Source organism: Mobula hypostoma, chromosome 1 (genome assembly GCF_963921235.1).
Source record: "Mobula hypostoma chromosome 1, sMobHyp1.1, whole genome shotgun sequence".
NCBI classification, from domain to species: Eukaryota; Metazoa; Chordata; class Chondrichthyes; order Myliobatiformes; family Myliobatidae; genus Mobula; species Mobula hypostoma.
The window spans coordinates 79,893,611-79,908,878 of record NC_086097.1 but is presented as its reverse complement, the minus strand read 5'-3'; the positions used below and the strand labels follow the sequence as shown (position 1 = coordinate 79,908,878).

Here is a 15,268-nt window from a genome sequence, read left to right as displayed (position 1 = left end):
TATGCATTTATTTTGTTAGTATTAAGAGAAGTAAAATCAATCTATTGCAAATGGTGGTAATTGCCTTAAAGTACTTTCAGATTTCAAAATGACAGCTTAAAACCACTGGTAATTGTTTTTGAGGTTTATATAGTCAGTCCTTCCCCTTCAACAAGGAATTTCAGCCTCGTGTTAAAGATTTATGATATCTGATTTAAGATTTTAAAGACTGTTAATTTTCCTAACAATGAAACAGATTTACAACTTCATTGCCTTGGCCTCATATTCCCCCAGTTGTAAGTCTTCACATCCCCTAGCATGCATTATCAAATGTAAGAAAAATGATTTCAAAACTAACAGTGATTCTATTTGTTCATTCTGTGTTCAAGGAATTCCCTCTACTTCAGTACCTTAGAATGTTATTTTTTCTGTTCCGTACAAAAATAAAAACCTTTGGTCTGCTGTAATTTCTTTATGCTTCATCTCTTTCTTCATATAGCCAGCTGGTGGCATAGTGGCATCAGCGCTGGACTTCGGAGCAAAGGCTCCCAAGTTCAAATCCAGCCAGCCCTCTTGCACGCTTTCCATCCATGCTGGGTTGAGCATCGAGCTAGCAACTTGGCCTCGTAAAAATAAGAAAGCCTGCTAAAAAAAACGCTGTCATGATGGCGTCCCGATGACTCCACACGGAGTTAAGGGCCTTCTTCTTGTTCTCCCTTACTTCATATGAAGAAGTAGGTGATTTTGGTATGTGGATCAATTTTATAATAAACTGAACCACGTTTTTTCTGTTTGCTCAAGATTGCATAGCTTGGATTAACTACTAATTATTGCAGCATACTGAAGACTGTGGTGAATGCCTAGTTCATCAACTGTAACTTGGATGAAGAGTGAAACTACTGTTATAGCTACTACCTCATAGGTCCAGCAACCTGGGTTCAATTCTTACCTCCAAAATTCTTTGTACATGCTCTTTGTAACGACAGGCTTACCATCAGCACTTGAGTTTCAACCCACATCCCAAAAACATACATGTTAATTTATTAATGGTCATGATAAATTGCCTTTAGTGTGTGGGTTGGACTCAACTTTTGTTAATTTATGTAAGTGACTTGATGAAGGCAACAGACGGAGTCTGGGAAAGGACAGAAAAATGAATGTGCAAAATCTGACTAATGGAGTATGATGTGTGAAAAACGAAATTAACCATTTTAGCAGAAAAATGAAAACATATTATTTAACTCTATGTTGAGAGCTTTGACTGCAGAGGGTGAATATCTACCCAAATTGCAAAATCCTAGTAATTGAAAATAAGTAATATTATGTTATTGTGCAACAAATAATGTGCTGGAGAAATTCAGTAGCTCAAGCAGTGTCTTTTGGAAGAAAGGAATTGCTCACAAACACAGCTTGAAATCACTGGAGATTTATATAGTCAACCCTTAGCCTTCAACAAGGAATTTCAGCCTAAAGATCTATGATATCTGATTTAATATTTTTAAAACTGTTAATGGGTTCTAACAGTGAAACAGATTTACAACTTTATTGCCTTTGTCTCATTCCCCCACCCCCAGATGGAAGCCTTCACATCCTCTAGCATGTATTATCTAACGTAAGAAAGATGATCTCAGAATAATTATTCTAATTGTTAATTTCCTGTATTCAAGTAGCTCACTTGAATTCAGTCCCTTTGAAGGTTTTTTCTTCTGTTCCATACAAAAATAAAACCCCTTGGTCTGCTGTAGTTTCTTTATGTTTGGGTTGAAAACCTGCATTAGGACCAGTAAATTGTTGCTCCAGATTCCAGCACCTGCAGTCCCTTGTGTTTCCAGAATGTATTTGTTTAATGACAGAAAAATTGAGTACAGAGTAGGGGAATTTTTGCTCTAGTTGTACAGGACAATCATGAGGCCACATTTGGAGCATTGTGTACAGCAGCCTTTCTCAACCATTTTGCCCTGGAGATATTTTCAGATCTCAGGGAACCCCTCCGTAAAAATTATTATATCTAGAGCTCATGCTATATTAGCATGATCAGTAAGTTGCAGGTATAATAATCCCAAAATAATTGTCAGTGCTGTTTTGAATAGAGAATGGATTTTTAGTCAATGTTTCTTGGAAAAAAAAACAGTTGAGCCTTTCTTGAAATTACTTTCCTTTTCTTTCATAAATTTTAAAAACTCGTAAGGCAAACATAATAAACTTTCTAGTTCATAAGATGAAAAATGTAGGTTAATTAGGCCATTTTCTGAAGCCTTTCTTCATCTTCAAAGGATTTAGCAAAATCTGGCATACTGTTTTCTTGAATACTCCTGCAATTTACCTTTCAGCTCAAGCACCTCACTGAGAACTCTTCCTCTGCTAAGCTGCCAGATTTCTGTAGGTAGCAGGAGATTGGTGTGCACTTTGTCCAGGTTTTCATCACAGTTTTTAAAACATTCTCTAGTGATCTGGTCTTAAAGCTACTAAATAACTTGCTTCCTGAGTCTTTTTACTGATTGTGAGTTTATTTTCAAAAGCTTTAATCTGTTTGTTTTGAGATTCCAATAGTGGTTTAAAATAATCAGCACTTTTACGTGTCATATGGCTGTGACTTGTAGTTAAGTGTCTTTTCAATTTTACTGGACCCATTGCTACATTTGTAAGTTGTTTGCCACAGACTAGGCACAGTGGAATAGGACAACTTGGATCACTAGTCCATGTAAAGCCCATTGATAAGTAGCTTTCACTGTAAAGACGTGGTGCCGGGTGATTACTTTAGTCCCGCCCACTGCATTTGTCTTCAGGACCCAAAAGAGGCTCGTGAAATTCTGGGGCAACAGGAGGCATTGCGTCTCTACTGGGGTCCTGATCTCTCGTGGAGGGTGGTCAGTCATTGGTGTGTGCACCCAGCTGTCGTCTCTTCACCTCAGGGCCCTCCGAGATTGCATGCATTGGCAACACACTTGATCCACCAGGGACACTGCCTGCGGTAGGGCATGTGACTTCCAGCAGATAGCATCAGCCGTGTCACTTTGAGGTAACTGCTGCGCTTTTACCGAGAGTTGATGAGGATATGGAGTCTGGTCTCACCCAGACAGGGTGCTTCTGCACCGGTGGAGGACAGTGCTCTAGCTACGAGGGGGACTGGTCCCCATCCTATCATGGTGGGTGTTGAGGGGCTTGGGGAATTGGAGGGGTTCTGGCCTCACCCTTATCTGATTGGTCGGAATTACCTGTCGGACCCAGGCCTCAGGATACCATGCAGGAGAGGGGCCCGCATGATGTGGGCCATCTCGCAGGGATGCCAGCCATGCCCTTCTATGACGCTCCAAAGTGTTTCTTGTATAGTGCTCTTCTTGTCTTCATCTGCCAACGAGACTCACCTTGGCGATCTGTTTTACTGTCTGGCAGCAGAAGAGGCCCCCAGTGGAAATCTCTTTGTGCAGGGGTCTTTCCCCTGTACACTGGGGACCTGGGTGGAAGGTGTTGCACAGGGCAGTACAGTGCAATAGGTCTTTAGGCAGGTTCACTGACAGCCCTCCATCTTTCTATTCTGTGGTCAAGAGGAGTTAGTGTACCACATTTATATGGAGTGTGAGAGGTTGCAGCTGCTGTTTGAATATTGAAGGAGCTTCTGCTCAGGTTCTAGTTGTACTTCAGCCATACACTCCTTATACATGTGCACCCAATATGGAAAGGGGTGTGTCAGGTGGATCTATTGGTGGGCTTGCTCCTGGGCCTGGCAAATATGGCCATTCATGGATCCAGGCAGTGGAAAGTTGAGGGCTCTGCCAGGCTGACTGCCTGTCCTTCTTCCAAGGATATGTTCATGCCTGGCTATCCTTGGAGAGGGAGCATGCAGTCACAATGGGTGCATTGGGGTATTTCCAGGAGCAGTGGGTCCCCCAGGGAATTATCTGTTTTATGGACACTAATAATTATATTTTAATTTGAATTTATTCACTGTCAAAATGTAGATACTTAATGTTCGTACTTTGTGTAATTGTTGTGTAAATAAACTTCTATAGCTTTGTAAAAAAAAAACTTCTTTTGTGTCTGTTGTTTCACTAGTGCAGTGAAATCACTCAGGAAAATGTAATTCTTCATCATGGACCTAATCAGAATTGTCTGTAGCCCTAGGCATAGAATCCTCCTCTTGCGTCTCACACTTCCTCTCTAAAAATTGCCTGACAGTACTGTCTTTGGAATAAAAATTTCCCTCCCAATTTGCTATTACGCAGGTAGTTTGTTCGCTCCCGTAGGTCAGTCATCAGCGCCTAAGGGGAAGTTGGAGGAGGTAATTCAGGAGGGAGAGGCCGACATCACAGCCCAAGTTGGGCGAGTTCATTCAATGCTCATAAAACACACGTCACACTCCTTAGCAGCCTAGCATCCTCCCCTCCATGCAATACAGCACTCAGCAATGACCAGCTTACCGCCCTCTTCTCTGTGCAATACAGCGCTCACCAGTTATCCCCAATCTTGCGTCAAAAACTGAGAATGAACACGAACCTACTGCGCGCTGTCATACAAGGTTGAGAGACGGCTAATGAAGTTGTTAATGGGTCTGCTCAGTCGCTGCGAGTGCTAGCATTGTGTGTTGCATGAAGTTCAAATCATGATCTCCCATAGAACCCCTAGTGATCTCTCACGGAACTCCAGTTGAGAAACCCTGGTGTACAGTAATGGTCTCATTTAAAGAAAGATGTAGATACATTAGAAGTAGTTGGGAAACTGTTTGCTGGGCTTGATACATGGGGAGGAGCAGAAGAGGCAATGGTTGGTTGTTTTTTTTAAGAGGATGGGATAGAGCTTGTATAAGCCAGGGACGATGAGAGTTTTGAAGAATGAGAAAGGATGATTGTTATATTCTTAATATTTATTGCTTATTTATTTATTCAATATTATGATTATTTCTTTTCGTTTTGTATTTGCACAATTTCTTGTCTTTTGCTCATTGGTTGTCTGTCTTTTTGGATGCGGTCTTTCATTGATTCTATTGCATTTATTTGTATTTACTATGAATGCTTCAAGAAAATGAATCTCAGGGTTGTATACAGTGATGTATATGTACTTTGATAATAAATTTACTTTGAACTTTTGAACTTTAATCTTTGATTAGGATAAAATCCTGAAAAGTCTGGAAAGTGAAAGTGGACAACAATTGCCTCTTGTGGACCAATACAGAATCAGAAATCACTTTTAAAATAAAGGATTGCTTATTTCAGAGTAGGATTTATTAGTTATTATACGTTCAATCAAACATACAATAAAATGCATCGTTTGTGTTGACAACCATCACATGCCAATGGTGTGCTGGGGGTAGCCCGCAAGTGTTGCCACACTTTCTGGCGCCAACATAACGTGCCCACAGTGCTCTGCAGAACAACACAGAACACAATAATAACAGAATATAAGAAGTAACTGAACAACAACAACAACAAAACAAGCCTCATTCCTCTCTCCCATGCACACACAGTACTCCCAACTCCAGGATCAGCCATCTTCAGCCTCCAATGGATTTGTAGATTCAAAGACATTGGGCTTCGACTTCCCCACTGGATTTGCGGAGACTCATAGACACAGGCTCTTTCAGGCTTCCAGACTTCCAGCAGATGTTTGGGCTTCGATTTTCAGTATTGACCTCAGTACAAGTGAGGTTCCTGGATGAGGACCCTGAACTCCAGACTCCCCAGTGACAGGACATGAATGACTAGGTCCCGAACTCTAGTTTCACCAATTTGCATACCAAGGGGATCACCAACCCTCATGCCCCCTGATCTTGACTGCTTTGAATGGTTGTGGGGGGAAAGTTACAGTTACTTTCAACTTCCTAACTTCAGAATTATTCCAGGCTGCTACCATCTGATCTCTGCTCTGTCTCACAGTTTTCTGTTCCCTGCTGCATTTGCAACATTGCATAAAATCTATGCTTAGGGAAGTGTGCCTTCAGAAACCTTTTCCTTCAGACTACAGGAAAAGGTAGAGCAGGCACGGGGGTTTGCTATCATTATAGTGTTCCCAAAATACAAATGTTTGGAGTCTGCAGTCATATCTGTATTGTCCTTTAAGAGCTGAGTACAGAGACTACATCCATGGCAATTTATATGCCAGCAATTGTTTCCTCTCAATGAAATGCAATTTGCTATCTCAATGAAAGAATCTAATCATTATGAACAACTGTGGCTAAGATGACACAACTAAAAAGTCAAAACCAACATAAAAGCCAAAGGGAGGGCATATAATAAAGCAAAAATTAGTGAGAACTTAGAGGATTGCGCAGCTTTTAAATACCACTGGAAGGCAACTAAAAAGTTATTAAGAAGGTAAAGTTGGAATATGAAAATAAGCTATCCAATGATATTAAAGAGGATACCAAAATTTTTTTCAGATACATAAAGTGTAAAAGAGAGGCAAGAGTGGATATTGGACTGAAAACAATACTGAAGAAGTAGTAAAGGGGAACAACAAAATGGCAGACAAACTGAATAAGTATTTTGCATCAATCTTCACTGTAGAATACACTACCAGTATGGTAGAATTTCCAGCTGTAAGCAGGCATGCAATGTGTGAAGTTACCATAACTAGAGAGAAGGTTCTTGGGAAACTGAAAGGTCTGGAGTTAGATAAGTCACTTGGATCAAATGGTGTCTGAAAGAGGTGGCTGAAGAGATCGTGGAGGCATTAGTAATTAACTTTCTAGAATCACTAGATTCTGGAGTGGTTCAATAAGACTGGAAAATTGAAAATGTCACTCCACTTTTCAAGAAGGGAGAGAAGCAGAAGAAAGAAAACTATAGGCCAGTTACTCTGACCTCAGTGGTTGGGAAGATGTTGGAGTTGATTATCAAGGTCTCAGGATACTTGGATGACAGATCTGTTGGAATTCATTGAAGAAATAACAATCAGTATAGACAAAGGAGAATCGGTTGATGTTGTGTACTTGGATTTTCAGAAGGCCTTTGACAAAGTGCCACACATGAGGCTACGAGCCCATGGTATTACAGGAAAGATTCCAGCATGGATTAAGCAGTTGCTGATTGGCAGGAAGCAAAGAGTGGGAATAAAGGGAGCCTATTCTGACTGGCTGCCAGTGACTAGTGGTGTTCCACTCGGGTCTGTGTTAGGACCAATTCTTTTTTATGTTTTATGTCAATGATTTGCGTGATGGAATTGATGGCTTAGTTGCAAAATTTGCAGATGGAGGGGCAGTTAATTTTGAGGAAGTAGAGAGACTACAGAAGGACTTGGAGAAATTAGGAGAATGGGCAATGAAATGGCAGATGGAATGCATGTTGGGAAGTGTATGGTCATGTACTTTGATTGAGGAAATGAAAGTGTTGACTATTTTCTAAGTGGAGATAAAATACAAAAAAACTGAGGGGCTCGGGAGGTCTTGGGCAGGATTCCCTAGAGGTTAATTTGCTGTTTGAGTCTGTGGTGAGGAAGGTAAGTGTAATGATAGCCTTCATTTCAAGAGGACTAGAATATAAAAACAAGGATGTAATGTTAAAACTTTATAAAGCACTGGTGAGGCCTCACTTGGAGTATTGTGAGCAGGTTTGAGCACCTTATCTTAGAAAGGGTGTGCTGAAACTGGAGAGGATTCAAAGGAGGTTCAGGAAAATGATTCCAAGATTGAATGGCTTGTCATATAGAAACATAGAAACATAGAAAATAGGTGCAGGAGTAGGCCATTCGGCCCTTCGAGCCTGCACCGCCATTTATTATGATCATGGCTGATCATCCAACTCAGAACCCCGCCCCAGCCTTCCCTCCATACCCCCTGACCCCCGTAGCCACAAGGTCCCTCTTAAATATAGCCAATGAACTGGCCTCAGCAGTTTCCTGTGGCAGAGAATTCCACAGATTCACCACTCTCTGTGTGAAGAAGTTTTTCGTAATCTCGGTCCTAAAAGGCTTCCCCTCTATCCTCAAACTGTGACCCCTCGTTCTGGACTTCCCCAACATCGGGAACAATCTTCCTGCAGCTAGCCTGTCCAATCCCTTTAGGATCTTATACGTTTCAATCAGATCCCCCCTCAATCTTCTAAATTCCAACGAGTACAAGCCCAATTCATCCAGTCTTTCTTCATATGAAAGTCCCGCCATCCCAGGAATCAATCTGGTGAACCTTCTTTGTACTCCCTCTATGGCAAAGATGTCTTTCCTCAGATTAGGGGACCAAAACTGCACACAATACTCCAGGTGTGGTCTCACCAAGGCCTTGTACAACTGCAGTAGTACCTCCCTGCTCCTGTACTCGAATCCTCTTGCTATAAATGCCAGCATACCATTTGCCTTTTTCACCGCCTGCTGTACCTGCATGCCCACTTTCAATGACTGGTGTATAATGACACCCAGGTCTCGTTGCACCTCCCCTTTTCCTAATCGGCCACCATTCAGATAATAATGTGTTTTCCTATTTTTGCCACCAAAGTGGATAACTTCACATTTATCCACATTAAATTGCATCTGCCATGAATTTGCCCACTCACCCAACCTATCCAAGTCACCCTGCATCCTCTTAGCATCCTCCTCAGTGCTAACACTGCCACCCAGCTTCGTGTCATCCGCAAACTTGGAGATGCTGCATTTAATTCCCTCATCCAAGTCATTAATATATATTGTAAACAACTGGGGTCCCAGCACTGAGCCTTGCAGTACCCCACTAGTCACCGCCTGCCATTCTGAAAAGGTCCCGTTTATTCCCACTCTTGCTTCCTGTCTGCTAACCAATTCTCCACCCACACCAATACCTTACCCCCAATACCGTGTGCTTTAAGTTTGCGCACTAATCTCCTGTGTGGGACCTTGTCAAAAGCCTTTTGAAAATCCAAATATACCACATCCACTGGTTCTCCCCTATCCACTCTACTAGTTACATCCTCAAAAAATTCTATGAGATTCGTCAGACATGATTTTCCTTTCACAAATCCATGCTGACTTTGTCCGATCATTTCACTGCTTTCCAAATGTGCTGTTATCACATCCTTGATAACTGACTCCAGCAGTTTCCCCACCACCGACGTTAGGCTAACCGGTCTATAATTCCCCGGTTTCTCTCTCCCTCCTTTTTTAAAAAGTGGGGTTACATTAGCCACCCTCCAATCCTCAGGAACTAGTCCAGAATCTAACGAGTTTTGAAAAATTATCACTAATGCATCCACTATTTCTTGGGCTACTTCTTTAAGCACTCTAGGATGCAGACCATCTGGCCCTGGGGATTTATCTGCCTTCAATCCCTTCAATTTACCTAACACCACTTCCCTACTAACATGTATTTCGCTCAGTTCCTCCATCCCACTGGACCCTCTGTCCCTTACTATTTCTGGAAGATTATTTATGTCCTCCTTAGTGAAGACAGAACCAAAGTAACTATTCAATTGGTCTGCCATGTCCTTGCTCCCCATAATCAATTCACCTGTTTCTGTCTGCAGGGGACCTACATTTGTCTTTACCAGTCTTTTCCTTTTTACATATCTATAAAAGCTTTTACAGTCCGTTTTTATGTTCCCTGCCAGTTTTCTCTCATAATCTTTTTTCCCCTTCCTAATTAAGCCCTTTGTCCTCCTCTGCTGAACTCTGAATTTCTCCCAGTCCTCAGGTGAGCCCATTTCTCTGGCTAATTTGTATGCTTCTTCTTTGGAATTGATACTATCCCTAATTTCTCTTGTCAGCCACGGGTGCACTACCTTCCTTGATTTATTCTTTTGCCAAACTGGGATGAACAATTGTTGTAGTTCATCCATGCAACCTTTAAATGCTTGCTATTGCATATCCACCGTCAATCCTTTAAGTATCATTTGCCAGTCTATCTTAGCTAATTCACGTCTCATACCTTCAAAGTTACCCCTCTTTAAGTTCCATGATTCCATATAAAGAGCGTTCCATGGCTGTATTCACTAGAATTCAGAAGAACAAGGGGAGACCTCACTGAAACCTATCGAATAGTGAAAAGCATTGATAGAGTGGATATGGAGAGGATGTTTCCTATGGTGGGAGAGTCTAAGACCAGAGCGCACAGCCTCAGAATAGAGGGACATCCTTTTAGAATGGAGATGAGGAATTTCTTCAGGCAGAGAGTGGTGAAACTGTAGAATTCTTTGCCATAGACAGCCATGGAGGCCAAGTCTTTATGTATATTTAATGCAAAGGTTGATAGATTCTTGATTGGCCAGGGCATGAAGGGATACGGGGAAGAGGCAGGAGATTGGGGCTGAGGAAAATTGGATCAGCCATGATGAAATGACAGAACAGACTTGATGGGCTGAATAGCCTAAATTCTGCTGGTATGTTTTACTGTCTTGTGATCTTAAAAGTTTTCAAACAATGTGAGCATAATCTACAATGTATCTTAGTGCATTAAAAGAGTATGAACTATTTTTTTGCGATGGGTAGTGTTCAACTGTGCCAATATGTTGTGCTGTAATCATTGTAATTTCTTCTAAGTATGATTATGGAAGCATTATCTCACTGTTTGTATGGTGTCTTCTAACTAAAGTGATATGGTTATTCTATTTGTTCCCTGCTTTACTCCATTTTGCAATAACCTAGATATTGGATCCATTCGTATTGTTTCCTTCAATGAGATAGAATATTATATACATGAAAACTAGCAGCTTTTTTGTGTAGTATTTTACACTGTGCTGATAATTCAGTCAATTACTTCCAGTTGAGCTTCATAATTGCAGTGATCATGTAATTGGAATACTTTGATTTTATTACATGTGCACTGCCTTTCCTCTGCATACTACACAGAAAATTAAATCGCTTTATTCTGGATATAATTATTAATCTGTGGTCACTCCTTGATAAACACATTTATTAATTCTGTGTTGGAAGATATCTCCAGCATACTTCTATAACCAGACCAGAACTCTTTAGGGACTGACTACCTTCCCTGCCTATCCGACCTGATCACCAGTCTGATTCTTGTTCTTATCCGCATTCCACATCTCTTGATCACACCATTCTCTTGATTGTAAGCCCATAATTCTGAGGTCACTGCTCAATATTAATACAATTGGTCCCAGAGCAAAATGGTTGTGGATGTATTATGTTAATCTGTTTGTACACCAAAATAATGTTGTTTTCCCGTCTTTAGCCCAGTTTCTTTTACGCAAGCAGTTTCGACCACACTTGGTTCAAATACAAATGTGCTAATGTCATGATTGATTGGACATTTGTTAAGTGTAAGGATGTTATTCTATCTTGTTACTACTAAACGTACATCATGCAAATATGTACACCACTCCTTTTTCAAAAAACGGGGCTTCCCTTCCACTACCATCAATGCTGCCCTCAATCGCATCTCTTCCATTTCATGCACATCTGCTCTTGCCCCATTCCTCCGCCACCCTACCAAGGATAGGGTTCCTCTTGTCCTCACCTATAACCCCACCAACCTCCATGTCCATCACATAATTCTCTGAATCCTCCGCCATCTCCAATGGGATCACACTACCAAGCACATCTTTCTCTCCCCCCACTTTCTGCTTTCTGCAGGGATCGCTCCCTATGCGACTCCCCTTCTCTATTCGTCCCTTCCCACCCCTCTTGGCACTTATCCTTGCAAGCGGAACAAGTGCTACACCTGCCCCTACACCTCCTCCCTCACTACCTTCAGGGCCCTAAACAGTCCTTCCAAGTGAGGCGACACCTCACCTGTGAGTCTGTTGGGTTCATAAATTGTGTCTGGTGCTCCTGGTGTGGCTTCCTGTACAGCGGTGAGACCCAGTATAGATTGGGAGACCACTTCACTGAGCACCTGCGTTTTGTCTGCCAGACAAAATGGGATGTCCCAGTGGCCACCCATTTTAATTCCACTTCTCATTCCCACTCTGATATGTCTATTATCATTGGCTTCCTCTACTGTCGTGATGAGGCCACATTTAGGATGGAGGAACAACACCTTATATACCATCTGGGTAGCCTCCAATCTGAAGGCATGAACATCTAGTTCTCAAACTTCCTGTAATGCCCCCAGCTCCCCCCCATTCCCTTTTCCCTCTCTTATGTTATCTCCTTACCCACCCATTGCCTCCCTCTGGTGCTCCTCCCCCCTTTTCTTTCTTCCATGGTCTTATGTCTCTTACAACAATCAACTTCCCAGCTCTTTATTTCATTCCCCCTCCCTTTCAGGTTTCACCTATCACCTTAAGTTTCTCTCTCCCCCTCCCTTTTTAAATCTACACCTCAACTTATTTCCTCCAGTCCTGCTGAAGGGTCTCAGCCTGAAACATCAACTGTACTCTTTTCCATAGATGCTGCCTGTCCTGCTGAGTTCCTCCAGCACTTTGTGTGTGTTTCCAGAAAATATTGCCATTATTTGATAGTTAAATTTTCACTTTGTATTTCACAAAAAGCAGTCAATCATATTACATCAATGACCACGCTTAACTTTCCCTTCATAATTTAGATGTTACTACTATATGACAAATATCATTAATTTTTGTTACTTTATTGCTAATTCCCACAAAGCATCATTGCAACACAACATCTAAGTCATCATCGTCAGGTGCCATGCCCAGTTTGAGTTTGACTGCCATGGCCCACACACTCCTTTTTTGGGTCAAGTGGATCAATTCATTGGTATTCATTTCCAGTTCTCTGGCTGCTGTTTCCATCATCATTTGTCTTTGCCTTCCTCTTGCTTTCTTCCCTTCAATCTTTCCCATAATTACCGTGCATTCTAGCTCCTCTTTCCTAATCACATGTCCAATGAAGTCACGTTGCCTTTTCATGATCTCGTACATTATTTCTCTGCTTGCTCTGTTCATGACATCCTCATTAGATATTCGTTTCATCCATGATGTTCTTTGCATCCTCCTCAAAAACCACATCTCTGCTGCTTCAATTCATTTCCTCATGTTACTAGATATTGTCCAACACTCTGAGCCATGTAACATAACTGGATAAACCTAACATCTAAGTGAAAACTCTTAATTTGTATCTGAATTGATGCCTAATTATTTTCTGAATAGTTCCTTCATTGATATAATAATTCACAATTAGCTTTGAAACCATTCTTGAAAAACGTCTGGAAATCTGTTAATTTGTATCTGAATTGATGCCTAATTATTTTCTGAATAGTTCCTTCATTGATATAATAATTCACAATTAGCTTTGAAACCATTCTTGAAAAATGTCTGGAAATCTCCTGGTCAAGCAACTCTGCTGAAAGAAACTTATAGAATAATTGTTAATAGAGACATCAGGTGGTTAGAAGCAAAATGAGACAAGAGATAGAAAAGTGTATAAATACTATCTGTCTACATCGTGTGACCTTGGTGACAAAGTATTTTGCTGCTTTTAACTGAATTTCAACCTTTAGAAATAGAAAGCTTAAGCGGTTAGAAAATCTTACCATAGAACCATAGAAACTACAGCACAGAAACAGGCCTTTTGGCCCTTCTTGGCTGTGCCGAACCATTTTCTGCCTAGTCCCACTGACCTGCACACGGACCATATCCCTCCATACACCTCCCATCCATGTATCTGTCCAATTTATTCTTAAATGTTAAAAAAGAACCCGCATTTACCACCTTGTCTGGCAGCTCATTCCATACTCCCACCACTCTCTGTGTGAAGAAGCCCCCCCCAATGTTCCCTTTAAACTTTCCCCCCCTCACCCTCAACCCATGTCCTCTGGTTTTTTTCTCCCCTTGCCTCAGTGGAAAAAGCCTGCTTGCATTCACTCTATCTATACCCATCAGAATTTTATATACCTCTATCATATCTCCCCTCATTCTTCTACGCTCCAGGGAATAAAGTCCTAACCTATTCAATCTTTCTCTGTAACTGAGTTTCTCAAGTCCCGGCAACATCCTTGTAAACCTTCTCTGCACTCTTTCAACCTTATTTATTTCCTTCCTGTAATTTGGTGACCAAAACTGAACACAATACTCCAGATTCGGCCTCACCAATGCTTTATAGAACCTCATCATAACATTCCAGCTGTTATACTCAACGCTTTGATTAATAAAGGCCAATGTACCAAAAGCTCTCTTTACAACCCTATCTACCTGTGACGCCACTTTAGGGAATTTTGTTTCTGTATTCCCAAATCCCTCTGTTCCACTGCACTCCTCAGTGCCTTACCATTAACCCTGTATGTTCTACCTTGGTTTGTCCTTCCTACGTGCAATACCTCACACTTGTCTGTATTAAACTCCATCTGCCATTTTTCAGCCCATTTTTCCAGCTGATCCAAGTCCCTCTGCAGGCTCTGAAAACCTTCCTCACTGTCTACTACTCCTCCAATCTTTGTATCATCAGCAAATTTGCTGATCCAATTTACCACATTATCATCCAGATCATTGATATAGATGACAAATAACAATGGACCCAGCACTGATCCCTGTGGCACACCACTAGTCACAGGCCTCCACTCGGAGAAGCAATTCTCTACTACCACTCTTTGGCTTCTTCCATTGAGCCAATGTCTAATCCAATTTACCACCCCTCCATGTATACCTAGCGACTGAATTTTCCTAACTAACCTCCCATGCAGGACCTTGTCAAAGGCCTTACTGAAGTCCATGTAGACAATATCCACTGCCTTCCCTTCATCCACTTTCCTGGTAACCTCCTCAAAAAACTCCAATAATTTGGTCAAACATGACCTACTACGCACAAAGCCATGTTGACTCTCCCTAATAAGTCCCTGTCTATCCAAATGCTTGTAGATTCTGTCTCTTAGTACTCCCTCCAATAACTTACCTACTACCGACGTTAAACTTACTGGCCTATAATTTCCCGGATTACTTTTCAATCCTTTTTAAACAACGGAACAACATGAGCCACTCTCCAATCCTCCGGCACTCCACCCGTAGACAGCGACATTTAAAGTATTTCTGCCAGGGCCCCCGCAATTTCAACACTAGTCTCCTTCAAGGTCCGAGGGAATGCCCTGTCAGGTCCCGGGGATTTATCCACTTTAATTTTCCTCAAGACAGCAAGGACCTCCTCCTTTTCAATCTGTACATTTTCCATGATCTCACTACTTGTTTCCCTTAATTCCATAGACTTCATGCCAGTTTCCTTTGTAAACACAGACGCAAAAAACCTATTTAAGTTCTCCCCCATTTCCTTTGGTTCCGCACATAGCCGACCACTCTGATCTTCAAGAGGACCAATTTTATCCCTAACAATCCTTTTGCTCTTAATATACCTGTAAAAGCTCTTTGACTGCACAGGCAACCTCATGTCTTCTTTTAGCCCTCCTGATTTCTTTCTTAAGTATTTTCTTGCACTTCTTATACTCCTCAAGCACCTTATTTACTCCCTGCTTCCTATACATGTC

At 41.5% G+C, this 15,268-nt stretch overlaps 1 protein-coding gene across 9 annotated transcripts in view; it reads left to right on the top strand.

Annotated features, from left to right (window-relative positions):
* Positions 1 to 15,268, top strand: part of LOC134348279 (gephyrin) — a 684,809-nt gene that overhangs the window by 240,441 nt on the left and 429,100 nt on the right. The window contains exon 1 of one of the 9 annotated variants that reach the window (XM_063051452.1): positions 6,373 to 6,453. The exons of the other annotated variants lie outside the window; for them this stretch is intronic. Within the exon in view, the coding sequence (XP_062907522.1) occupies positions 6,434 to 6,453 (20 nt within the window). The 5' untranslated portion in view covers positions 6,373 to 6,433. Of the gene's footprint in view, positions 1 to 6,372; positions 6,454 to 15,268 lie in introns of those variants that run through there. 9 annotated transcript variants of the gene reach the window in all.